Consider the following 26,417-nt stretch of genomic DNA (forward strand, 5'->3'; position numbering starts at 1 on the left):
CTCCAATTTGGTCTCCCTCTTCTCCTCGTTCCCTCCACCTCCGACACATATATCCTCTTGGTCAATCTTTCCTCACTCATTCTCTCCATGTGACCAAACCATTTCAAAACACCCTCTTCTGCTCTCTCAACCACGCTCTTTTTATTTCCACACATCTCTCTTACCCTTACGTTACTTACTCGATCAAACCACCTCACACCACACACTGTCCTCAAACATCTCATTTCCAGCACATCCATCCTCCTGCGCACAACTCTATCCATAGTCCACGCCTCGCAACCATACAACATTGTTGGAACCACTATTCCTTCAAACATACCCATTTTTGCTTTCCGAGATAATGTTCTCGACTTCCACACATTCTTCAAGGCTCCCAGAATTTTCGCCCCCTCCCCCACCCTATGATCCACTTCCGCTTCCATGTTTCCATCCGCTGCCAGATCCACTACCATATATCTAAAACACTTCACTTCCTCCAGTTTTTCTCCATTCAAACTCACCTCCCAATTGACTTGACCCTCAACCCTACTGTACCTAATAACCTTGCTCTTATTCACATTTACTCTTAACTTTCTTCTTTCACACACTTTACCAAACTCAGTCACCAGCTTCTACAGTTTCTCACATGAATCAGCCACCAGCGCTGTATCATCAGCGAACAACAACTGACTCACTTCCCAAGCTCTCTCATCCCCAACAGACTTCATACTTGCCCCTCTTTCCAAAACTCTTACATTCACCTCCCTAACAACCCCATCCATAAACAAATTAAACAACCATGGAGACATCACACACCCCTGCCGCAAACCTACATTCACTGAGAACCAATCACTTTCCTCTCTTCCTACACGTACACATGCCTTACATCCTTGATAAAAACTTTTCACTGCTTCTAACAACTTGCCTCCCACACCATATAGTCTTAATACCTTCCACAGAGCATCTCTATCAACTCTATCATATGCCTTCTCCAGATCCATAAATCTACATACAAACCATTTTCTCAAAATAAATTTTTTTTTATGGGTTTTTTTTTTCAAAAACCCTTTTACAGGGAAATAACCCCAAAAATTTTTCAAATTTTCTGTAAAAAAGTCCCTTATATGAGGGAAAAAAATTAATTCTTTTCATTTTAAACATTGAATTTAAGCCTTGTTTTGCCGTCTAGGGGCCCGACCCTTAGTCAGGGAACCTCCCCCTTTTTCTGGGTCTGGGCCCAAATTTACCTTGGGCTATATTTTAATTACAAGAGGCTCCTTTTCTTTCCAGGGGGGAAAATTTTTTTTCAAGGGGACTTCTTCTTCAAGGGTTTAAACATCAGGACTACTTCTGGGTGAACACAAACCCCATACACAAAATTCAGGGACAGTTCAAAACTTTTTCCCAAAAATTAAAATCCCACACCTTGACCATTGGGGCACAATAAGGAAATTTAAACCAATGTTTCCCCCCTACAAAATACTTAATAAGGGTGTAAACATATAAGAACTTCCTTTTGTGGGACCTTTTTTGGGGTTTTTGTCCCTTTTTGAAATTTTTTTCTTGAGATTACCTTTTTTTTCTAAATAATTATTTTTGGGTATTTAGGGTGAAAAGAGTCCCCCCCAAAATTTTTCCCATTATTACAGTAAACAAATACTTGATAAATCATTTCACTCAAAATTTTTATAGGGGGGTTTTTGTCCCCTTTAAACTTTTGCGTTTCCTTGAGCCATTTCCTTTCATATTCCTGATACAGTATTTCCCCCAAATCTCCTTGTTTACATAATCTTCAATTGTAAAACAAATTCACTAATTTCAGAATCATTGTTTAATAAAGACGTAATGTCATCATGAAGTACAAAAAATCCCTTTGCCCCAAACCTTTAACTGTTTATTATATCATATTACAAAAATTTTAAAAGTATATGCCTGGTATGTAATTATGAAATATGTTGAAAGTGTATATGTAATTTGAAATTTATTGTATTTATATGCATTTTTTTGGGTTTGGGCCCCTTCTTTCGTCGGTTTCCTTGTGCAAAACCCTCCTAACACGGGAAAACAGCGAAAAAGAAAAAATGAATAAATAAAAAAGAATAAATTCCAGGGTAAAGTTGAGTATTCCTAAATTTAATTTTTAATATTTTGAAGGTAAACATGTACAACATCAAGGGGGAAGGGCATGGGTTTTTCAGAAGTTAGAGGATTAGGGACAAATGTTTTTTTGGGAAAAATTTATTTTAAAATACTTAAAAAGCAAATGGATTTTTATGTATATTTAGGGATCGGGAAAGGGCTTAGATAAAAATTGAAAGATGCTCGGGGAAAGGTTTTAAAAAGAATATTTTGGTTGGGGGGCAAGTTGTTAGAAGCATAAAAGTTTTTAACCGGGGATGAAAGGGCATGTGTACAAAAGGGAAAAGGGGTGATTTGTTCCATGAATTTGTTTGAAACCAAGTCTGTGTGTCTTCTTGGTTTTTTAATTTTTTTTGGGAAGGGGGTTTGTTGGGGATGAATGCAAGATTTTGGAAAGGGGGAAAGTTTGCAGTGTTTTGTATGAGAACTTGGTAATTTCAGTTGTTTTTTCACTTTTATACACCTGGGGGCTGATTCAGGGAAAACTGCAAGAGCTTACTAATTTTGGGTAAAAAGTGTAAAAAAAAGCTAAGTAAATTAATAAAAGCAATTTTTAGTACAAGGGTTGGGGGCCCTTCCCCCCCCCCAAAACTTGGAGGAAATTTTTAATTAAAAAAATTGGGGAAGTAATGTTCTAGATACTAAGTGCATTTTATGGAGGGAACCATGGAAGGGGAAGTAAATCTTGGGGTGGGGGGGGGGCGAAAGTTCGGGAAAAGGGAAGAAATTGTAAGTCGAAACGTTGTTTTGGGAAAGAAAAAAGGGGTTTTGTAGTTTTCCAACAATGATATATGGTTTAGGCGGGGCTATAATAATTGTGTAGGGGGGTATGTCGGGAAATGGATGTTTGGGGCCCAAATTGTGGGGGAAGGGGGTTTGATCGGTAAAAATAAAAGGGGAAGAAGATGTTGGTAAAAAAAGATTGGGGTTGAAGACAAAAGGGGGTTTTTTTTTTGGGGTTCAAGGAAATTTTAAAAAGTTTACCAAGAATATACTGTCAAGGGGGAAACAAGGAAATAAAAAATTATTTAAAATTTTAAAAAGTTTTGAGTTTTGGGGCCCTAAAATTTAAAGGGGGGTAAAGGGGGAAGGAAAAATTTAATTTGGAAAAATTTGGATAGGGGTCAAAGTCTTCAAGGGATTGAACTACATGTAACTCGGGGTAAACCAGGGAAATTTCTGGGGGGCCTATTAAAAAGCTGGGGTTTGGGTAAATTATACTTACACAGAACTGAGTGTGAACGAATGTTTTTGGTTTTTCCTTGCAAAACCCCCCAAATTTTAATTTTTATTTCAGTTGGGGGGGGCGAGGGAATTGAATGGGGAATTATTTTTTTACTTTGTTTATATTATATGCGTTTGTATATTATTAAACTTGACCTTTATAGTTGGGGAAACTGTGTTATAAAATTTATAGGGTTTTCCATTCTTTCGTCTTTTCCTTCCCTACCTCCTAATCGGAAAAGCGCAAAGTAAAAATGAAAAAAAAAAATTAATTAAAAATTTATAAAAAATCGATAATCTTTTTTTTGCCCCTCGTCTTTTTTTTCCCCCTTTTTTAAAAATTAAAAAAAGGGGGGGAAGGGGGGTCAAATTTAATAATGAATAAAAATTTTTTTTTGGGCTTTTTTTTTTCAGTCTTTCTTTTTTTTCACCCCTTTGGGCCCCCAAACAAGGTTATGCCAATTTTATGAAAGGGTTTAAATTTTTGGTAATTCATTTTTTTTTTTTTTCTCTCTCTCTCTCTTTTCTAATTCCAAACCTTTTGTCAATCTATAGCTAACTCTCCTTTGATAAACTCCCCAATCTACAGGGACCTTAAGGGGTGGGGGGTTTGTGGGAAATAGGGTTTGGCAAAGGGGAGGGGGGTTTTTCCCCCCCGGGTGGGTTTAACCATGCTGCAGGGGAAAAACCCTTTAGCTTTTCAACAAACACATGTAGGTTATTTTCTCCTAAAATTTTTTTTTTCCCTTCCTTTTTCAACCCAAAACGAAATTGGTCATTTGTTTCATTAAAATACTACTAATTTAAATTTCCCAAAATTTATTTAAAGGGCTGAATCCCTTAAATGCCCAGTGTTTGGGGCCTTTAACAAATTTTAATAATCCTTAAACCAACTTTTAAAATTACCTTTTTGTTTTTTATTTTGCTTACCTTTAACTTTCAGTGATTCTGCTTCTAAGCATTTTGTCCTACATCCTCCCTCTGAACCTGTGCCATCTTCTGTATTCTCCTCACAGGGTTTTTCAAGTACTTTCCCAGCTCTGGTAGACAAGGCATATGGCCAATATGGCATACTTCCTAGAGTCCTTAAGGATGTGCCTCTGAACTAAGTCTGATCCTTGCTTGCTCAGTTCACCTCTAAAATACAGGTTTTCCTGCTCTTAGAAGCATGCTTTGGTTCAGCCTATCCCAAGAAAGGAGATTGCTTTAACTCCTCTCAGTATTGCCCATCTCTGTCACTTCTGCTCTCCAGTCTTTGAAACTCTTTAACACTCACTTTCATAAACACTTAGAACTCCACTCCTTCCTCCCTGATCACCTGTATAGATTTTTCTGTGCTAGGTTTACGATATGTTTTCTCTTTCTCCTGTGATTCCACTGCTGCTCTTCCGTCAGGGATGTTAGTGAAACTTTAGCTAGAGCCCTTGACATTTCCAAAGCATTTGACAGGTGTGGCATAATTCTTGCTTTTTAAACTCCATCTGATTTTCCAGCTCTCTTTGTTCCCTAATGCATAGTTTTCCCATTGGCCATCCACTGAAATATCTGTTGATGGAGTAGCTTTCCCATCCTATTGTATCAACATTGTGGAATGGTTTTCTGCATGATTCTATCCTGTCACCTACTTACTTTCTTCTCACCATAAATGATCCTTCGCGTTACATACTTTAATTTCACTTTCCTTCCCCTCTTCCTGATGCTCATTTCTCACTTTATCATACTGAACACACTTCAAATCTCAAGTTAGTCCTCAGGATAGGGAAGCAGTAAACTAGTTTTTAGTATAATTTGATTGTGGTAAATGGAATTTCTCCTTGTCTCTGTCAGTCATTCATTTCCCTCTGTTTGATTTCAGAACGCAACAATTCAGTCTTGTAATAACATAAACCTGTTGGGTATAACTATAATCTCTAGTTTATTGTGGAAACCTTTCATATTCACCATTACGAATCTGAATCTCAAAAGCTAGGGGTGCTGTGAAGGTGCCATAACTATTTTTCTTGTTTGGTGCAATTTCATACCTACAGGGGTTGTATGTCCTCTGATGTGGAGTAATATTCTGACATCTTCCTTTACTTCTTATAAACCAGTGTTGAATTGAAAGCCCTCTTTCCTATTAATTTTCATGGCATCTCATCCCTTCGACTGTTCCTTTCTTTTTACTACAGTGTTACAGCTATCTTTCTCTTTTCTACAGGTATTATTTGGGCCATTGTTCTTTTGAGATGTTTGCATGTGTCCCCAACCCAGTACTTGGATTCAAGGCACATGTCCAGCAGCTGCTTCCCATACTTTCTCTATGAAGACTGGCGACTCAAAACTTGACCCTCTTGATATCTCCCTATTACCCTGAACAGCTAAGCTTTGGAGTTTCCTCACTCCTTTTGTCTTTCCTTCTTCATTCAACATTATTGCTTTCAAGAACCAGGTCTATAAACACTTGCAGAGCCCTGATTAATTTTTACTATATTTATTTATTTTTATTATACTTTGCACTGTCCTCCCGCGTTTGCGAGGTAGCGCAAGGAAACAGACGAAAGAAATGGCCCAACCCACCCCCATACACATGTATATACATATGTCCACACACACAAATATACATACCTACACAGCTTTCCATGGTTTACCCAGACGCTTCACATGCCTTGATTCAATCCACTGACAGCACGTCAACCCCGGTATACCACATCGCTCCAATTCACTCCTATTCCTTGCCCTCCTTTCACCCTCCTGCATGTTCAGGCCCCGATCACACAAAATCTTTTTCACTCCATCTTTCCACCTCCAATTTGGTCTCCCTCTTCTCCTCGTTCCCTCCACCTCCGACACATATATCCTCTTGGTCAATCTTTCCTCACTCATTCTCTCCATGTGACCAAACCATTTCAAAACACCCTCTTCTGCTCTCTCAACCACGCTCTTTTTATTTCCACACATCTCTCTTACCCTTACGTTACTTACTCGATCAAACCACCTCACACCACACACTGTCCTCAAACATCTCATTTCCAGCACATCCATCCTCCTGCGCACAACTCTATCCATAGTCCACGCCTCGCAACCATACAACATTGTTGGAACCACTATTCCTTCAAACATACCCATTTTTGCTTTCCGAGATAATGTTCTCGACTTCCACACATTCTTCAAGGCTCCCAGAATTTTCGCCCCCTCCCCCACCCTATGATCCACTTCCGCTTCCATGTTTCCATCCGCTGCCAGATCCACTACCATATATCTAAAACACTTCACTTCCTCCAGTTTTTCTCCATTCAAACTCACCTCCCAATTGACTTGACCCTCAACCCTACTGTACCTAATAACCTTGCTCTTATTCACATTTACTCTTAACTTTCTTCTTTCACACACTTTACCAAACTCAGTCACCAGCTTCTACAGTTTCTCACATGAATCAGCCACCAGCGCTGTATCATCAGCGAACAACAACTGACTCACTTCCCAAGCTCTCTCATCCCCAACAGACTTCATACTTGCCCCTCTTTCCAAAACTCTTACATTCACCTCCCTAACAACCCCATCCATAAACAAATTAAACAACCATGGAGACATCACACACCCCTGCCGCAAACCTACATTCACTGAGAACCAATCACTTTCCTCTCTTCCTACACGTACACATGCCTTACATCCTTGATAAAAACTTTTCACTGCTTCTAACAACTTGCCTCCCACACCATATAGTCTTAATACCTTCCACAGAGCATCTCTATCAACTCTATCATATGCCTTCTCCAGATCCATAAATGCTACATACAAATCCATTTTCTCATAAGATAAATTTTTTATATGGTTTTGCTCTGCACCATTTTACAGGAACATAACCCCAAAATTTTACAAGGATTATCTGTATAAGTCCCTTATATGAGGAACATATAGAGTTAGGGACTTCATTGGTGTCATTGTAGAGACATTGATTCAAGCACTTGTGTTGTGCCGTCTAGGGCCAGACATTAGTCAGGCAAGCCTCCACTTCTCTGGCTCTGGCCAATTGACCTTGACTAGTATTTTAGTTGACAAGAGGCTCCTGTTGCTTGATCCAGGGGAAGGGAGAATTTCTGTTTCATGGAGACTTCTTCTGTCAGGTTAGAAGCATCAGGAGCTACTTCTGGATGAACACACGCACATACACACCAATTCATGGTGAGCATGTTCAAATCTTTTAGCCCAATAATTAAGAAGTCCCACACCTTGACCATTGGTGCACAATGAAGGAATTGGAAGACCAATGTTACCCCAGTAGCAAGAATACTGTGAAGTCAGGCTGTAAACATATAGAGGAACTTGCCTTCTGTGGCACCTTTTGTTGGGTTTCTGTGCCATTTTTGGAATTTTTGTCTTGAGATTACCTTATTTTTTCTAAGTAATTATTATTGGATATTTGAGGCTGAAACTGAGTCAAAAACATTTTTAGCCCAGTTGATGTACAGTATACAGAAGTAGCTTGCATATCATCATTTCAGCTCAGAAATACTATAGGGGTGTTCTGTCCCTTCAAAGGCTTTCGCTGTTTCCTTGAGCCAGTACCTTTCAGGTATTCCATGATACATGTATTACCCCAAATCTCCTTGTTTACAGTGAGGATCTTCAATTGTAAAACAAGATTCACTAATTTCATGAATCATTGTTTGGAATGCAAGACAGTCATATGTCATCATGAAGTACAAAAAATCCCTTTGTCCCACCTTGTATACTGATGATTATATCATATTACAGAGATATATATGTATATGTCTGTGTATGTATATATATGTATATGTTGAGATGTGTAGGTATGTATATTTGCATGTGTGGATGTGTATGTATATGCATGTGTATTTGGGTGGGTTGGGCCATTCTTTCGTCTGTTTCCTTGTGCTACCTCGCTAACACGGGAGACAGCGACAAAGTAAAATGAATGAATGAATGAATAGAATAAATTACAGAGGTATAAGTTGAGTATTCCTGGGAAATTATATGGGAGAGTATTGATTGAGAGGGTAAAGGCATGTACAGAGCATCAGATTGGGGAAGAGCAGTGTGGTTTCAGAAGTGGTAGAGGATGTATGGATCAGATGTTTGCTTTGAAGAATGTATGTGAGAAATACTTAGAAAAGCAAATGGATTTTTATGTAGTATTTATGGATCTGGAGAAGGCTTATGATAGAGTTGATAGAGATGCTCTGTGGAAGGTATTAAGAATATATGGTGTGGGAGGCAAGTTGTTAGAAGCAGTGAAAAGCTTTTACCGAGGATGTAAGGCATGTGTACATGAAGGAAGAGAGGTGATTTGTTCTCAGTGAATGTTGGTTTGCAGCAGGAGTCTGTGATGTCTTCATGGTTTTTAATTTGTTTATGGATGGGGTTGTTAGGGAGGTGAATGCAAGAGTTTTGGAAAGAGGGGCAAGTATGCAGTGTATTGTGGATGAGAGAGCTTGGTAAGTCAGTTGTTGTTCACTGATGATACAGCACTGGTGGCTGATTCATGTGAGAAACTGCAAGAGCTGGTGACTAAGTTTGGTAAAGAGTGTGAAAGAAGAAAGCTGAGAGTAAATGTGAATAAAAGCAAGGTTATTAGGTACAGTAGGGTTGAGGGACAAGTCACTTGGGAGGTAAGTTTGAATGGAGAAAAACTGGAGGAAGTGAAGTGTTCTAGATATCTGGGAGTGCATTTGGTAGTGGATGGAACCATGGAAGCGGAAGTAAATCATTGGGTGGGGGAGGGGGCGAAAGTTCTGGGAGCATTGAAGAATGTGTGGAAGTCGAGAACGTTGTCTTGGAAAGCAAAAATGGGTATGTAGTGGTTCCAACAATGATATATGGTTGTGAGGCGAGGGCTATAGATAGAGTTGTGTGGAGGAGGGTGGATGTGCTGGAAATGAGATGTTTGAGGACAATATGTGGCGTGAGGTGGTTTGATCGAGTAAGTAATGAAAGGGTAAGAGAGATGTGTGGTAGTAAAAAGAGTGTGGTTGAGAGAGCAGAAGAGGGTGTTTTGAAATGGTTTGGTCACTTGGAGAGAATGAGTGAGGAAAGATTGACCAAGAGGATATACGTGTCAGAGGTGGAGGGAACAAGGAGAAGTGGGAGACCAAAGTGGAGGTGGAAAGATGGAGGGAAAAAGATTTTGAGTGATTGGGACCTGAACATGCAGGAGGGTGAAAGGCGTGGAAGGAATAGAGTGAATTGGAACAATGTGGTATACCGGGGTCGACGTGCTGTCAATGGATTGAACTAGGGCATGTGAAGCGTCTGGGGTAAACCATGGAAAGTTCTGTGGGGCCTGGATGTGGAAAGAGAGCTGTGGTTTCGGTGCATTATACATGACAGCTAGAGACTGAGTGTGAACGAATGTGGCCTTTGTTGTCTTTTCCTAGCACTACCTCGCGCATGTGGGGGGAGAGGGGGTTGTTATTTCATGTGTGGCGGGGTGGCGACGGGAATGAATGAGGGCAGACTGTATGAATTATGTACATGTGTATATATGTATATGTCTGTATGTGTATATATATGTATACGTTGAGCTGTATAGGTGTGTGGACGTGTGTGTATATACATGTGTATATGGGTGGGTTGAGCCATTCTTTCGTCTGTTACCTTGCGCTACCTCACTAATGCAGGAGACAGCGACAAAGTATAATGAATAAATAAATAGATTATATCTTAGTAATACGATAATCTTTTATTTGTCTCGTCTTCTGTTTCCCCTTTTAGAAATTGAAATACAAGGGGGGAATGGGGGTCAAATTTAATGAATGAATAAAAGATCTTTTCTTTGGCTTTTCTTTTTCAGTCTTTCTTTTTTTTCAGGCCTTGGCTCCACATAGGATTATGCCAGAGTGTTAGTGAAATGGTTAATTTGTGTAATTCTACTTTTTTTTTTTCTCTCTCTCTCTCTCTTTCTCTCCAATTCCTACATGATCAATCTATAGCTAACTCTCCAGTTGATAAACTCCCCAATCTACATGGACCTTAATGTGGTGATGGGGTTTGTGTGGAGCAGTGATGGCTTGAGCTAAGGGAGTGGGGATTTTCCTTTCCCTGGTAGGTTTAACCATGCTGCAGAGGTCAACCTTGAGCTCTCAGACAAACACATGTAGGTTATTATCTCTCCTATACTTTTTGTTCTTCCCTTCTTGTTCAATCAAAACTGAAATTGGTCATTTGTTTCAGTTAAAATGACTATCTAACTTAGAATATTCTAAACTGTATTTAAGAGGGCTGAATAGCCTTAGATGCTCCAGTGCTTGGCCTTTAAGCTAAATTTTATAATCCAATCCAATCCAACTGATAAAACTACTCTTTTTGTTTTTTATTTTGCTTACCTTTAACTTTCAGTGATTCTGCTTCTAAGCATTTTGTCCTACATCCTCCCTCTGAACCTGTGCCATCTTCTGTATTCTCCTCACAGGGTTTTTCAAGTACTTTCCCAGCTCTGGGTAGACAAGGCATATGGCCAATATGGCATACTTCCTAGAGTCCTTAAGGGATGTGCCTCTGAACTAAGTCTGATCCTTGCTTGCTCAGTTCACCTCTAAAATACAGGTTTTTCCTTGCTCTTAGAAGCATGCTTTGGTTCAGCCTATCCCAAGAAAGGAGATTGCTTTAACTCCTCTCAGTATTGCCCATCTCTGTCACTTCTGCTCTCCAGTCTTTGAAACTCTTTAACACTCACTTTCATAAACACTTAGAACTCCACTCCTTCCTCCCTGATCACCTGTATAGATTTTTCTGTGCTAGGTTTACTGATGATGTTTTCTCCTGTGATTCCACTGCTGCTCTTCCATCAGGGATGTTAGTGAAACTTTAGCTAGAGCCCTTGACATTTCCAAAGCATTTGACAGGTGTGGCATAATTCTTTGCTTTTTAAACTCCATCTGATTTTCCAGCTTCTCTTTGTTCCCTAATGTATAGTTTTCCCATTGGCCATTCCACTGAAATATCTGTTGATGGAGTAGCTTTCCCATCCTATTGTATCAACATTGTGGAATGGTTTTCTGCATGATTCTATGCTGTCACCTACTTACTTTCTTCTCACCATAAATGATCCTTCGCGTTACATACTTTAATTCACTTTCCTTCCCCTCTTCCTGATGCTCATTCTCTTTATCATACTGAACACACTTCAAATCTCAAGTTAGTCCTCAGGATAGGGAAGCAGTAAACTAGTTTTTAGTATAATTTGATTGTGGTAAATGGAATTTCTCCTTGTCTCTGTCAGTCATTCATTTCCCTCTGTTTGATTTCAGAACGCAACAATTCAGTCTTGTAATAACATAAACCTGTTGGGTATAACTATAATCTCTAGTTTATTGTGGAAACCTTTCATATTCACCATTACGAATCTGAATCTCAAAAGCTAGGGGTGCTGTGAAGGTGCCATAACTATTTTTCTTGTTTGGTGCAATTTCATACCTACAGGGGTTGTATGTCCTCTGATGTGGAGTAATATTCTGACATCTTCCTTTACTTCTTTATAAACCAGTGTTGAATTGAAAGCCCTCTTTCCTATTAATTTTCATGGCATCTCATCCCTTCGACTGTTCCTTTCTTTTTACTACAGTGTTACAGCTATCTTTCTCTTTTCTACAGGTATTATTTGGGCCATTGTTCTTTTGAGATGTTTGCATGTGTCCCCAACCCAGTACTTGGATTCAAGGCACATGTCCAGCAGCTGCTTCCCATACTTTCTCTATGAAGACTGGCGACTCAAAACTTGACCCTCTTGATATCTCCCTATTACCCTGAACAGCTAAGCTTTGGAGTTTCCTCACTCCTTTTGTCTTTCCTTCTTCATTCAACATTATTGCTTTCAAGAACCAGGTCTATAAACACTTGCAGAGCCCTGATTAATTTTTACTATATTTATTTATTTTTATTATACTTTGTCGCTGTCTCCCGCATTTGCGAGGTAGCGCAAGGAAACAGACGAAAGAAATGGCCCAACCCCCCCCCATACACATGTATATACATACATCCACACACGCAAATATACATACCTACACAGCTTTCCATGGTTTACCCCAGACACTTCACATGCCTTGATTCAATCCACTGACAGCACGTCAACCCCGGTATACCACATCGCTCCAATTCACTCTATTCCTTGCCCTCCTTTCACCCTCCTGCATGTTCAGGCCCCGATCACACAAAATCTTTTTCACTCCATCTTTCCACCTCCAATTTGGTCTCCCTCTTCTCCTCGTTCCCTCCACCTCCGACACATATATCCTCTTGGTCAATCTTTCCTCACTCATTCTCTCCATGTGCCCAAACCACTTCAAAACACCCTCTTCTGCTCTCTCAACCACGCTCTTTTTATTTCCACACATCTCTCTTACCCTTACGTTACTCACTCGATCAAACCACCTCACACCACACATTGTCCTCAAACATCTCATTTCCAGCACATCCATCCTCCTGCGCACAACTCTATCCATAGCCCACGCCTCGCAACCATACAACATTGTTGGAACCACTATTCCTTCAAACATACCCATTTTTGCTTTCCGAGATAATGTTCTCGACTTCCACACATTCTTCAAAGCCCCCAGAATTTTTGCCCCCTCCCCCACCATATGATCCACTTCCGCTTTCATGGTTCCATCCGCTGCCAGATCCACTCCCAGATATCTAAAACACTTCACTTCCTCCAGTTTTTCTCCATTCAAACTCACCTCCCAATTGACTTGACCCTCAACCCTACTGTACCTAATAACCTTGCTCTTATTCACATTTACTCTTAACTTTCTTCTTCCACACACTTTACCAAACTCAGTCACCAGCTTCTGCAGTTTCTCACATGAATCAGCCACCAGCGCTGTATCATCAGCGAACAACAACTGACTCACTTCCCAAGCTCTCTCATCCCCAACAGACTTCATACTTGCCCCTCTTTCCAAAACTCTTGCATTTACCTCCCTAACAACCCCATCCATAAACAAATTAAACAACCATGGAGACATCACACACCCCTGCCGCAAACCTACATTCACTGAGAACCAATCACTTTCCTCTCTTCCTACACGTACACATGCCTTACATCCTCGATAAAAACTTTTCACTGCTTCTAACAACTTTCCTCCCACACCATATATTTAATACCTTCCACAGAGCATCTCTATCAACTCTATCATATGCCTTCTCCAGATCCATAAATGCTACATACAAATCCATTTGCTTTTCTAAGTATTTCTCACATACATTCTTCAAAGCAAACACCATTTATTTTATCCAAGATGGCCTATGATTGGGCCATGCCCGGGACATGTTGGTCACTTAGAAAAAGAGACTAGAAGTATAGGATGATAACAGTTCTTATCTCTGAGTCATCATTAGGTTAATGAGAATAAACTGCCATTCCTAAATTATTATGTCCCAACTGGCATAATGAAGATACATTAGGATACAGGAAGGAATGGGTTTATAATAATGTTTTGTTACTCTAGTTTAGGTTCCTTAATGATGTATGCCACATCTTATAGGTACATGAGGGTAGAGCTCTATCCAGAAGGTTGAATATGAAAAGAATCATTCTTAATATAACCCCTAGGCTCTTTCTTTTTGAGCTGTCATTTTGGACAAGGTTGTTGTTTGACAAGAACAGGGATTTGAAAGAATAATGGTTCCTGTATTGATATCAATAATGTATGCTAGGGTAGTGTATGGTAAACAAGAGCATTCAATTCCAGAAACTGGTGATTCTAGTCAGCAATAATTTTGAATGCTCCTGACTACAGATTTTGGGAGCAGCTAGTTTTTAACAGTATGGGTTTTCAAATCTCAACCTGTATTGTTTATATTTTCCTGGCCATTCTGTCATTTGCTGTATGTTTCATATGACTATACCATTCTCAGAGATCTATTCATGTACTTCTTTCATGTTCCTCACATCACGTATCCTTCTCACTTCTGGACTTTATATTCTGTCTATTTACCTTATTCCAACAATGTTAATGAAGTTGTCTACCTCTGCTGCTCTCATTTTTATCTGGCTTGACCAAAATACACTTAGATTTCACATCCATACATCAGCACAGGGAGGCATACTCCTTCATGCAAACTTCATGAAGTCTCTGGCTATATATTTCCCCTTAATTAAGACCTTTTAGTGCACCTTCAGTTTTTCTCATTGGTATGAGTTTCCTGTCAACTTCAGCTTTCTTTCTTATTTATTTATTTATTACACTTAACCATTGTCTCTCGCGTTAGCGAGGTAGCACAAGTAAACAGACGAGGAATGGCCCAACCCACCCACATACACATGTATATACATAAACGCCCACACACGCACATTTACATGCATATACATTTCAGCGTGTACATACATATACTTACACAGACATGTTCACATGAATATACCCATACTTGCTGCTTTCATCCATTCCCATCTCCACCCAGCCACACACGAAATAGCACTACCACCACCACCATCCCAGTGCCAGGAACAGGCAAAAAAGGCCACATTCGTTCACATTCAGTCTCTAGCTGTCATGTGTAATGCACTGAAACCACAGCTCCCTTTCCACATCCAGGCCCCACAAAACTCTCCATGGTTTACCCCAGATGCTTCAAATGCCCTGCTTCAATCCATTGACAGCACATCAACCTTGGTATACTATATCGTTCCAATTCACTCCATTCTTTGCACGCCTTTCACCCTCCTGTATGTTCAGGCCTTGATCACTCAAAATCTTTTTCACTCCATCCTTCCACCTCCAGTTTGGTCTTCTGCTTCTCCTTCTTCCCTCCATCTTTAACACATATATCCTCTTTGTCAATCTTTCCTCACTCATTCTCTCCATGTGTCCAAACCATTTCAACACACCCTCTTCTGCTCTCTCAACCACACTCTTTTTATTACCACACATCTCTCTTACCCTTTCATTACTTACTCGATCAAACCACCTCACACCACATATTGTCCTCAAACATTTCATCTCCAACACATTCACCCTTCTCCGCTCAGCCCTTTCTATAGCCCATGCCTCTCAACCATGTAACATTATTGAAACCACTATTCCTTCAAACATACCCATTTTTGCTCTGAGATAATGTTCTTGCCTTCCATACATTCTTCAGTGCCCCCAGAACCTTCGCTCCCTCCCCCACCCTGTGACTCACTTCCACTTCCATGGTTCCATCTGCTGCTAAGTCCACTCCCAGATATCTAAAACACTTCACTCCAGTTTTTCTCCATTCAAACTTACCTCCCAGTTAACTTGTCCCTCATCCCTGGTAAACCTAATAACCTTGCTCTTATTCACATTTACTCTCTACTTTCTTCTTTCACACACTTTACCAAACTCAGCCACCAACCTCTGCAGTTTCACACCCGAATCATCCTCTAGCTCTGTATCATTGGTGAACAACACCTGACTCACTTCCCAAGCCCTCTCATCCACAACAGACTGCATACTTGCCCCTCTCTCCAAAACTCTTGCATTCACCTCCCTAACCTCCCACCCATAAACAAAATTCAACAACCATGGAGACATTACACACCCCTGTCGCAAACCAACATTCACTGAGAACCAATCGCTTTCCTCTCTTCCTACTCATATACATGACTTACATCCTTGGCAAAAACTTTTCACTGCTTCTAGCAACATACCTCTCACACCATATACTCTTAAAACTTTCCACAAAGCATCTCTATCCACCCTATCATATGCCTTTTCCAGATCCATAAATGCTACATACAAATCCATGTTTTTCTAAGTATTTCAAAACAAACACCTGGTCCACACATCCTCTACCAATTCTAGAACCACACTGCTCTTCCCCAATCTAATGCTCTGTACATGCCTTTATTATCTCTGTCAATACCCTCCCATATAATTTTCCAGGAATACTCAACATACTTATGCCTCCATAATTTGAACACTCACCTTTATCCCCTTTGCCTTTGTACAATGGCACTACACATGCATTCCACCAATCCTCAGGCACTTCACCATGATCCATACATACACTGAATATCCTTACCAACCAATCAACAACACAAGTCACCCCCTTTCTTTTTTTTTTATAAATTACACTGCAATATCATCCAAACCTACTGCCTTTCTTTCGACCATCCTAATTAAACTTCACACCCAAATACATAAGCTCATCCCCAACTTCTAGTTCTCCACCTTGCAAACTGATCTTGGACTCTGATTTCCTTTCCCTTGTTTGCATTCACTGGTTGCACCACCTCCAATATATGTTATCTCAATAGCCTGCCATTCATATTTTTTTAGCTCATCCATTGACTCAGCTAACACAACATCTTTACTAAGTACACATGGCAACTTCATCTTTGTTTCTCCAATGTTAATTGTAACACCACATGCATCCCACCTGGCTCTTATGTCACACTTTGTCTCATTCATACAGACGCATAATGACTTAGGTGAGCTCACACAGCCTTGATGCACTCCCAGATTTATGTCATACTACATGCTCATACCAGTACTTACTTTCAGATATGTACTGTTTCCATTATAGATGCTCTTTGCAGTATTCATATATCATCTTTTAGTACCATATCTAGATCCTGTTAGATTCCTTTTCTATTCACTTTATTATATGCATTTTTTTTTTTTTTTTTTTTTTTTTTTTTACTTTGTCGCTGTCTCCCGCGTTTGTGAGGTAGCGCAAGGAAACAGACGAAAGAAATGGCCCAACCCCCCCCCCCATACACATGTATATACATACGTCCACACACGCAAATATACATACCTACACAGCCTTCCATGGTTTTCCCCAGACGCTTCACATGCCCTGATTCAATCCACTGACAGCACGTCAACCCCGGTATACCACATCGCTCCAATTCACTCTATTCCTTGCCCTCCTTTCACCCTCCTGCATGTTCAGGCCCCGATCACACAAAATCTTTTTCACTCCATCTTTCCACCTCCAATTTGGTCTCCCTCTTCTCCTCGTTCCCTCCACCTCCGACACATATATCCTCTTGGTCAATCTTTCCTCACTCATTCTCTCCATGTGCCCAAACCACTTCAAAACACCCTCCTCTGCTCTCTCAACCACGCTCTTTTTATTTCCACACATTTCTCTTACCCTTACGTTACTCACTCGATCAAACCACCTCACACCACACATTGTCCTCAAACATCTCATTTCCAGCACATCCATCCTCCTGCGCACAACTCTATCCATAGCCCACGCCTCGCAACCATACAACATTGTTGGAACCACTATTCCTTCAAACATACCCATTTTTGCTTTCCGAGATAATGTTCTCGACTTCCACACATTCTTCAAGGCCCCCAGAATTTTCGCCCCCTCCCCCACCCTATGATCCACTTCCGCTTCCATGGTTCCATCCGCTGCCAGATCCACTTCATGAATATGTCATATATATCAATTTTTTTCTCTTAAGCCTTCTCATTTTGTCTAATTTCAAAAATCTGGCCTGCACACCCTTATACCTTCCAAAACTCGGTGGTCTTTACTAACAAAGGGTTCACAAATTCTTTGATATGACCAGTCACCATCCTCACAAGCACTTAGCCTTATGTGCTAAGATTTATTCCTCTGTTATTCCCACCTTCATTTGTTCTTCCCTCTCCTCTATGCTTTAGAACCAGTACTACTTTGATCCAGTCATTCACTCCTTAGCAGTATCACCTTCGCTGTGCACCATCTTGATCATCTCGTAAGCTATACCTGACCTGTTTTATAAGAGCTTTATTGCTCTTCATACTTCTTTCTTTTATGATGTCATCCTCTCACATTTACCTGTTTGTCTCTGTCCATGTTTCTGTTCATAATTTGCCAAGAGATACATCTCTTTCATCATCCTCTCCAGCAAAGTCTCTGAAATATTTGCTAAATCTCATACAGGCTTTATCCTTTGTAACTAGAATTCTCTAAGACTATCTAATGCACTTTCACTCTTTATACTTACTTGCTATTCTATTTACCTTTTTTTATGAGTAATTTGTTATTTTCCTGTTTCATGCATTTATTTTTCTGATATCTTCATTGGCTTCCCTTTACTTGTATATGCCATCCTTTAACTCTTCTTTTGATAAATACAAAATGGTTCTCTTTTCAGAAGGCTTAACAGATCATTGAACTCAAGATTTTCATTTACTCATTGCTTAAACATTACATATTTTCTTGTCATTGAAGATCTCACATAGAGATATTTATACCAAACAGAAGTGGCGTAATGCTGGTACATGATCATAAGAGCAACACATCAACTGTCCTAGACTTCATGAGTGGTGTCCCACGCAGCCATCATCCTGATGAACTTCAGCCCCATGAGATTGGTAAAAAAATTTAGCAGAGCCATATTCAGTTTTTTAAAAGTTTCTGGGTTTCTTCAGAATAGTTTTTCAGAAGGCATAGGACATAGAAGGTAAGCAATATCATTTTCTTTATGCTCATTTTAGAGTACAAATGCAAGAATCTGCTACCTCTGCCTGCTTCTTACCAAACAGAAAGTTTTAAGCATTTTCAAAATATAGTAGGAAACAGAGAAAATGCCTTTGTATAGCAATACCACTCTCAGCTGAGGTCCGAGGAGAATTAAGCTAAGTATTCCCACATCTTGTTAATTAATGATCAACAATATATTTATGCAAAGTTTTGTGCAATTGTCATTGAGTGTTTTCTGTAAACACTTGCTAGCCCCTTAATTAAACTGTTCTTCACTTGATTTTTCTTTGGAATTGTGATAAGCTTTATGGTAGTTGTTAAAAAAAAGAGTATCTTTTAACATGAGTTAACATGATTTCAGGTGTTAATGTGACTCGCACCACAGATGTGTGAAACGTGGAAACCTTATCGTGCTTATGTTAGAGTGGATCTTGACCCACATCTGATCGTTTGTTTTTTATTTTAATCTAAGTGATGCTTCTTTTTTTAATCATGAAGAATCATAATCAGTTTTTGATCTGAGTATAGTTTAAGCAAGTTTTTCAGGAATCTTTTGATAAATAATTTGTTAGTGAATAAACTAACCAAACTAACGCTTCATTACAGATGCAACTCTCTCCCTTATTTAGATTAATTCTGGAAACGGAACAACATGAATAGGATTTTGTTGTATAGGTGACCAAGGTGGGGGGAGGGGGCGAAAATTCTGGGAGCCTTGAAGAATGTTTGGAAGTCGAGAACATTATCTCAGAAAGCAAAAATGGGTATGTTTGAAGGAATAGTGGTTCCAACAATGTTGTATGGTTGTGAGGCGTGGGCTATGGATAGAGTTGTGCGCGGGAGGGTGGATGTGCTGGAAATGAGATGTTTGAGGACAATATGTGGTGTGAGGTGGTTTGATTGAGTAAGTAATGTAAGGGTAAGAGAGATGTGTGGAAATAAAAAGAGTGTGGTTGAGAGAGCAGAAGAGGGTGTTTTGAAATGGTTTGGTCACATGGAGAGAATGAGTGAGGAAAGATTGACCAAGAGAATATATGTGTCAGAGGTGGAGGGAACGAGAAGTGGGAGACCAAATTGGAGGTGGAAAGATGGAGTGAAAAAGATTTTGAGCGATTGGGGCCTGAACATGCAGGAGGATGAAAGGCGTGCAAGGAATAGAGTGAGTTGGAACGATGTGGTATACTGGGGTCGACGTGCTGTCAGTGGATTGAACCAGGGCATGTGAAGCGTCTGGGGTAAACCATGGAAAGTTGTGTGGGGCCTGGATGTGGAAAGGGAGCTGTGGTTTCGTTGCATTATTACATGACAGCTAGAGACTGAGTGTGAACGAATATGGCCTTTTTTGTCTTTTCCTAGCGCTACCTCGCACACATGAGGGGGGAGGGGGTTGTTATTCCATGTGGGGCGATGGAAATAAATAAAGGTAGACTATGAATTATGTACATGTGTATATATGTATATGTCTGTGTGTTTATATATATATGTGTACATTGAGATGTATAGGTATGTATATTTAGGTGTGTGGACGTGTATGTATATACATGTGTATGTGGGTGGGTTGGGCCATTCTTTCGTCTGTTTCCTTGCGCTACCTCGCTAACGTGGGAGACAGCGACAAAGCAAAATGAAATAAATAAAATATAAAGGTGACCAATATAGACTGCAAGAAAGGAATCTGTCTGGAAATTTGTTAATGTCAGTTTAATTTTTCACTACTTTAAGCTTTATTCAGTTTTAGTCATTTGCATGTTTTTTCAGTTTTAGTCAGTTGCCTGTTTTTGTTTTTCAGATGGCAGTGTATTGATAAGGCCAAGATTACTTGTGTGGTGACTCACTTGCCATAGCTAAATGCTTTAATCTTTAGTCTTTCATGTGAATATGTCTTTTAAGTGTAGATATGGAAAGAAGGAGATGGAGTGAGTATTTTGAAGGTTTCTTGAATGTGTTTGATGATAGAGTGGCAGATATAGGGTGTTTTGGTCAAGGTGGTGTGCTAAGTGAGAGGGTCAGGGAGAATGGTTTGGTAAACAGAGAAGAGATAGTGAAAGCAATGCGGAAGATGAAAGCCGGCAAGGCGGAGGGTTTGGATGGTAGTGCAGTGAAATTTATTAAAAAAGGGGGTGACTATGTTGTTGATTGGTTGGTAAGGATATTCATTGTATGTATGGATCATGGTGAAGTGCCTGAGGATTAGCAGAATGCATGCATAGTGCCATCGTACAAAGGCAAAGGGAATAAAGGTGAGTGTTCAAATTACAGAGGTATAAGTTTGTAAAGTATTCCTGGGAAATTATATGGTAGGGTATTGATTGAGAGGGTAAATGCATGTACAGAGCATCAGATTGGGGAAGAGTAGTGTGGTTTTAGAAGTGGTAGAGGATGTGTGGATCAGGTGTTTGCTTTGAAGAATGTATGTGAGAAATACTTAGAAAAACAAATGGATTTATATGTAGCATTCATGAATCTGGAGAAGGCATATGATAGAGTTGATAGAGATGCTTTGTGGAAGGTATTAAGAATATATGGTGTGGGAGGTAAGTTGCTGAAAGCGGTGAAAAGTTTTTATCAAGGATGTAAGGCATGTGTACGAGTGGGAAGACAGGAGAGTGATTGGTTCTCAGTGAATGTTGGTTTGCGGTATGGGTGCGTGATGTTTCCATGGTTGCTTGATTTGTTTATGGATGAGGTTGTTAGGGAGATGAATGCCAGAGTTTTAGAGAGAGGGGCAAGTATGCAATTTGTTGTGGATGAGAGGGCTTGGGAAGTGAGTCAGTTGTTGTTTGCTAATGATACAGCGCTGGTGGCTGATTCAGGTTAGAAACTACAGAAGTTGGTGACTGAGTTTGGTAAAGATTGTGAACGAAGAAAGCTAAGAGTAAATGTGAATAAGAGCAAGGTAATTAGGTTCGGTAGAGTTGAAGGACAAGTTAATTGGGAGGTAAGTTTGAATGGAGAAAGACTGGAGGAAGTGAAGTGGTGTAGGTATCTGGAAGTGGACTTAGCAGCGGATGGAACCATGGAAGCAGAAGTGAGTCACAGGGTAGGGAAGGGGGCAGAGGTTCTGGGAGCGTTGAAGAATGTGTGGAAGGCAAGAATGTTATCTCGAAGAGCAAAAATGGGTATGTTTGAAGGAATAGTGGTTCCAATAATATTATATGGTTGCGAGGTGGAAGGATGGAGTGAAAAAGATTTTGAGCGATCGGGGCCTGAACATATAGGAGGGTGAAAGGTGTGCAAGGAACTGAGTGAATTGGAACGATGAAGGTTGGAGTGAAAAAGATTTTGAGCGATCGGGGCCTGAACATACAGGAGGGTGAAAGGCGTGCAAGGAACAGAGTGAATTGGAACGATGTGGTATACCGGGGTCGACGTGCTGTCAGTGGATTGAACTAGGGCATGTGAAGCATCTGGGGTAAACCATGGAAAGTTTTGTGGGCCCTGGATATGGAAAGGGAGCTATGGTTTTGGTGCTTTACACATGACAGCTAGACTGAGTGTGAACGAATGTGGCCTTTGTTGTCTTTTCCTAGCTACCTCACACGCATGTGGGGGGTGTGTGTGTATGTGTGTGCTGTTTTTCATGTGTAGTGGTGTGGCAATGGGAATGGATGAAGGCAGCAAGTGTGAAAATGTACATGTGTATATATGTATGTGTATGTATTCATTGAAATGTATGGGTATGCATATGTGCGTATGTGGGCTTTTATGTATATACGTGAGTATTTGGGTGGGTTGTTCCATTCTTTTGTCTGTTTCCTTGTGCTACCTCACTAACGCGGGAGACAGCGACTAAGTATAATACAAAGAAATATATGGAAAGAAAGAAGCAGTCACAATATTGACCAACTCTCAAGTTGCCAATGTTCATGCAATATCTGTGGAGCATAGTGGCTGAGTGGTTGCTGTGATATCTTAGGACTTAGAATAACCCTTGAAAAAGGATTGGAAATATTCCCTTGGAGGAATGAAAAAGTTGAATTTGTCAATTCTTTTCTAACCTTCTCTCGTACTTATAGAATGTGGCGTGTGATCTTTCCGTCATTCATATATTTTCATCCTTGTGTATTATGTTTCTCTTCTCTCTTCTGTAGGTGGACAGAGCATTGGAGTGCCAGGTCTTTTACGGGGACTTGAGTATGCTCATAGCAAATATGGAAAGCTTCCATGGCAAACACTGTTTCAACCAAGCATCAGGATAGCCAGGTTAGCCACTTTTTATTATGTTTATATTTTCATCATATGTATGATTTACTTTTTTTTTTTTTTATTGTTTGGTATGTGTAGTAGAAAGAGTGTAAGTTTTAAACTAGGCAAGCAGGATTTTGGAAGAAAGGTAGATGAAAGAGTCAGGGAAGTGATAAGCAACCATCCATCAATTGGTCCTTGGAGACTTATATAAACAGTTATCACAAATGTCAACAGTTTATTTCACATTATTTCTCTATTTTAAGTCACAAATGTCAGCATTTTATTTCAAGCAAGTACTCATCTCTCTCTCTCTCTCTCTCTCTCTCTCTCTCTCTCTCTCTCTCTCTCTCTCTCTCTCTCTCTCTCTCTCTCTCACACACACACACACACACTTCCTCCACTTCTGACTGGTGCTGTTGCTAACATTAGCTTTGCTTGCAAATGGTATGTCATTCCTGAATTGTTCAGATATGAGGGAAGTTTGGTCTTAATGCTGCTACTTAGGGAGTGGTAGTGGTGGATGGCAACCAACCACCAACTAGGGAGGTACTACCTTCTGAGTTTTGTTTGGTGTAGCAGCAGCAGTGCAGTAAGCCAGTGCTGTAGTGTTTGTCACATACCCCCTTTCAGGCCCAGTTTGTTGTATTGATTTTTCTCATTGCCTCACGTCCCTGTTGGTTGCTGAGATGAAACCCCAGCCTAACACATTCCTTATTTCATGCATAACAATTGAAAACACACATAACTCATTTGTATCCTTATTCTCTGTTTGTGTTTTCCCTTCTTTTATTCATTAGGAAAATTCACAGGTGCACATAATTGAAACAGGCTGCTGGTCAGAAAGAGCTAGATGGTTCTTAGGGTATACATAACCACCATCAGGTGATTGAGACTGACCCTGTTTCCATAAACACAGCCTCCAGATTTAACTTTATTTATTAATTACTACCACACTCATAGTCTTTGATCTAATCTTTCTTCTGTATACCACTGTCTGACCACTTCTTCCCCTGATCTCACTGAATCTCAAATGTCCAAGCCTGCTTTTCTTGTACACTATTAAATCTCCAACTGTTATCTCTACCTTTGTATCCACTTCAAGTGTGGAGATTGCCCTTACTTTAGTATAAAGGCACCTATTTCTTGCCTCATGACTTATTGTTTGCCTTATAGACCTTGAGTCTCCTAATTTAAAATCTTCTGGCTCAAAATTTCTCTACACTGGTCTTTTTTTCTGTTTTGTGTATATTCCCCCAATTCCTTCAGCTTTGTACAATTTTTTAACCATTTCACTTCCTGTAATGAAACTGGACTTTGTTTACATCCATGCCCTGAAATCTTTATGCAGGATATTTAAATTTTTACCTCAACTTTTGATTGGGTCTGTCTAGGATGATCCCAGGGAAATGAGGTTCTTTCTTTTTCCCTTCCTCGATTATATGGAACAAGTAATAAGATACACTACATGAGTTCATAACCCTCAAAACCACACTTTCAAACACACTTGATCTTTTATTTTCCCCTGAACCCTCCCTTTATTTATGCATTATTTGTAGCCCCTTATGGTCCTCCTACCACAATCTTATTTCAGTTGCTTCTTGGGCAAACCCAAATGAAAATCAGCTCTGTTGTTAGTTTGGCAAAGCTCACTGGTTGTTGTTAGTTTGGCAAAGCTCACTGGTCATCCTTATGCAGTATTCTTTATCACCTTTCATTGGGATGGATCATAGTTTGATTATTGCTTCTGCTTTGATGCCTGATACGTATAAGGACATGAAACTCTTTCTATCCTCTGAAACCCAATGTGCTTTAATTTTTTCCTTGGAGTCACAGGAAAGCTGTTCTTTGTAAAGACAACCACACTGTTACATCGCTACCCTCCCTTTATTTATGCATTATTTGCTGCCCCTTATGTTCCTCCAACCACAGTTTTATCTAAGTAACTTCTGCTTGGGCTAACCCACCCTTTGTTTTTTCTCTTACTCTTCCCATCTAAATATCAACACTCATATTTTCAGAAAGCTCACTGATCATCCCTACGTAGCATTCTTTACTACCTTTCTTGGGATGGGTACTGGTTCTCTTGTCAGGATGCCTTTAGCTGTTCTGACTCTATAGTGGTTATATTGGCCTCAGTTTTGTCCCCCAAGTTGTGGTTTGATAGCTTCTGCTCTGATGTCTCGCATCAAGGACAGAGCATATAAGGACATAAGAATATTCCTTCCCCTGAAACCCAATGTGTTTTGATTTATCCTTGGAATAACAGTAAACTTATTCCTTGTAAAGATGAGCACACCTTTACATCACTACCCTTTCCTTGTTTATGTAGTACTTGTAGCCCGTTATGGTCCTCCAACAACTGTTTTATCTCAGTTACTTCTTATTGGGCAACCCCCCCCCCCCCCTCTCTCTCTCTCTCTCTCTCTCGTGGTTATTTTGGCCACAGTTTCTTAACCCTAAGTTGGTTTCATGGCTTCTGCTTTGATGCCTAATGCATATAAGGACATGAAACTCTTCCCTCCCCTGAAACCCAATGTGCTTTGATTTTTCCTTGGAATCACGGGAAACCTATTCTTTATGAAGACAAGCACTCATCATTTCTCTACACTTATGTACATGGTAAGTTTTTATTTCGTATTTGATTGCTGTTTCCCACGTTAGTGAGATAGAACCAGGAAACAGATGAAGAAAGACACATCCATGCGCATCCATTTGGGCAGTACTTACAAGGAAAGAGTACAAATTATTGTTAGATGTATAAGAGAAAGTAGCAAGAGGTCAAGAGGAAGGTGCAGGGGTTGAAAAAGAGGGCAAAGGACAGTTAGGCTGAGAGAGAATCATTAAATTTAAGGGAGAATAAAAAGATGTTTTGGAAGGAGGTATATAATGTGTAAATGACAAGAGAACAAATGGGAACATTAGTGAATGGGGCAAAAGGGGAAGTGATAATAGGTAGTGATGGGGTGAGGAGGAAATGGAGAGAGTATTTTGAAGGATTGTTTGCCTTTGTACATTCCCGGCGCCACCCTGCCCCCAAGGAAACAGCATCGTCACCCCACTCCACAGAAAATAGCATCGCCACCCCCTGCATCACTGGGATACCACCAAGAAAACAAACCAAAAAAAGACCGCAGTCATTCACACTCAGTTTCTAGCTATCGTGTAATACAAGTAAACCACAGCCCCCTATCCACATCCAGGCCCCACAGACCTTTCCATGGTTTACCCCAGACGCTTCACATACCCTGGTTCAGCCCATTAATAGCACATCAACCCCAGTTTACCACATCGTTCCAGTTCCCTCTATTTCTTGCATGCCTGTCACCCTCCTATATGTTCAGACCCCAATCGCTCAAATCTTTTTACTCCATCCTTCCACCTCCAATTTGGGCTCCCACACCTCCTTGTTTCCTCCACCTGTGACACATGTACTCTCTTTGTTCTTCTTTCCTCACTCATTCTTCCCATATGTCCGAGCCATTTCAACACACCTT

General features: G+C 40.1%; 1 protein-coding gene across 1 annotated transcript in view; it reads left to right on the top strand.

The window, feature by feature from the left end:
- LOC139762455 (glutathione hydrolase 7-like) overlaps positions 1 to 26,417 on the top strand; it is a 302,740-nt gene that overhangs the window by 72,992 nt on the left and 203,331 nt on the right. Inside the window, exons 4-5 of the mRNA XM_071687364.1 lie at positions 18,514 to 18,626; positions 22,827 to 22,938. Of these exons, the coding sequence (XP_071543465.1) occupies positions 18,514 to 18,626; positions 22,827 to 22,938 (225 nt within the window). The remainder of the gene's footprint in view (positions 1 to 18,513; positions 18,627 to 22,826; positions 22,939 to 26,417) is intronic.

Source organism: Panulirus ornatus, chromosome 3 (assembly GCF_036320965.1).
Source record: "Panulirus ornatus isolate Po-2019 chromosome 3, ASM3632096v1, whole genome shotgun sequence".
NCBI lineage: Eukaryota > Metazoa > Arthropoda > Malacostraca > Decapoda > Palinuridae > Panulirus > Panulirus ornatus.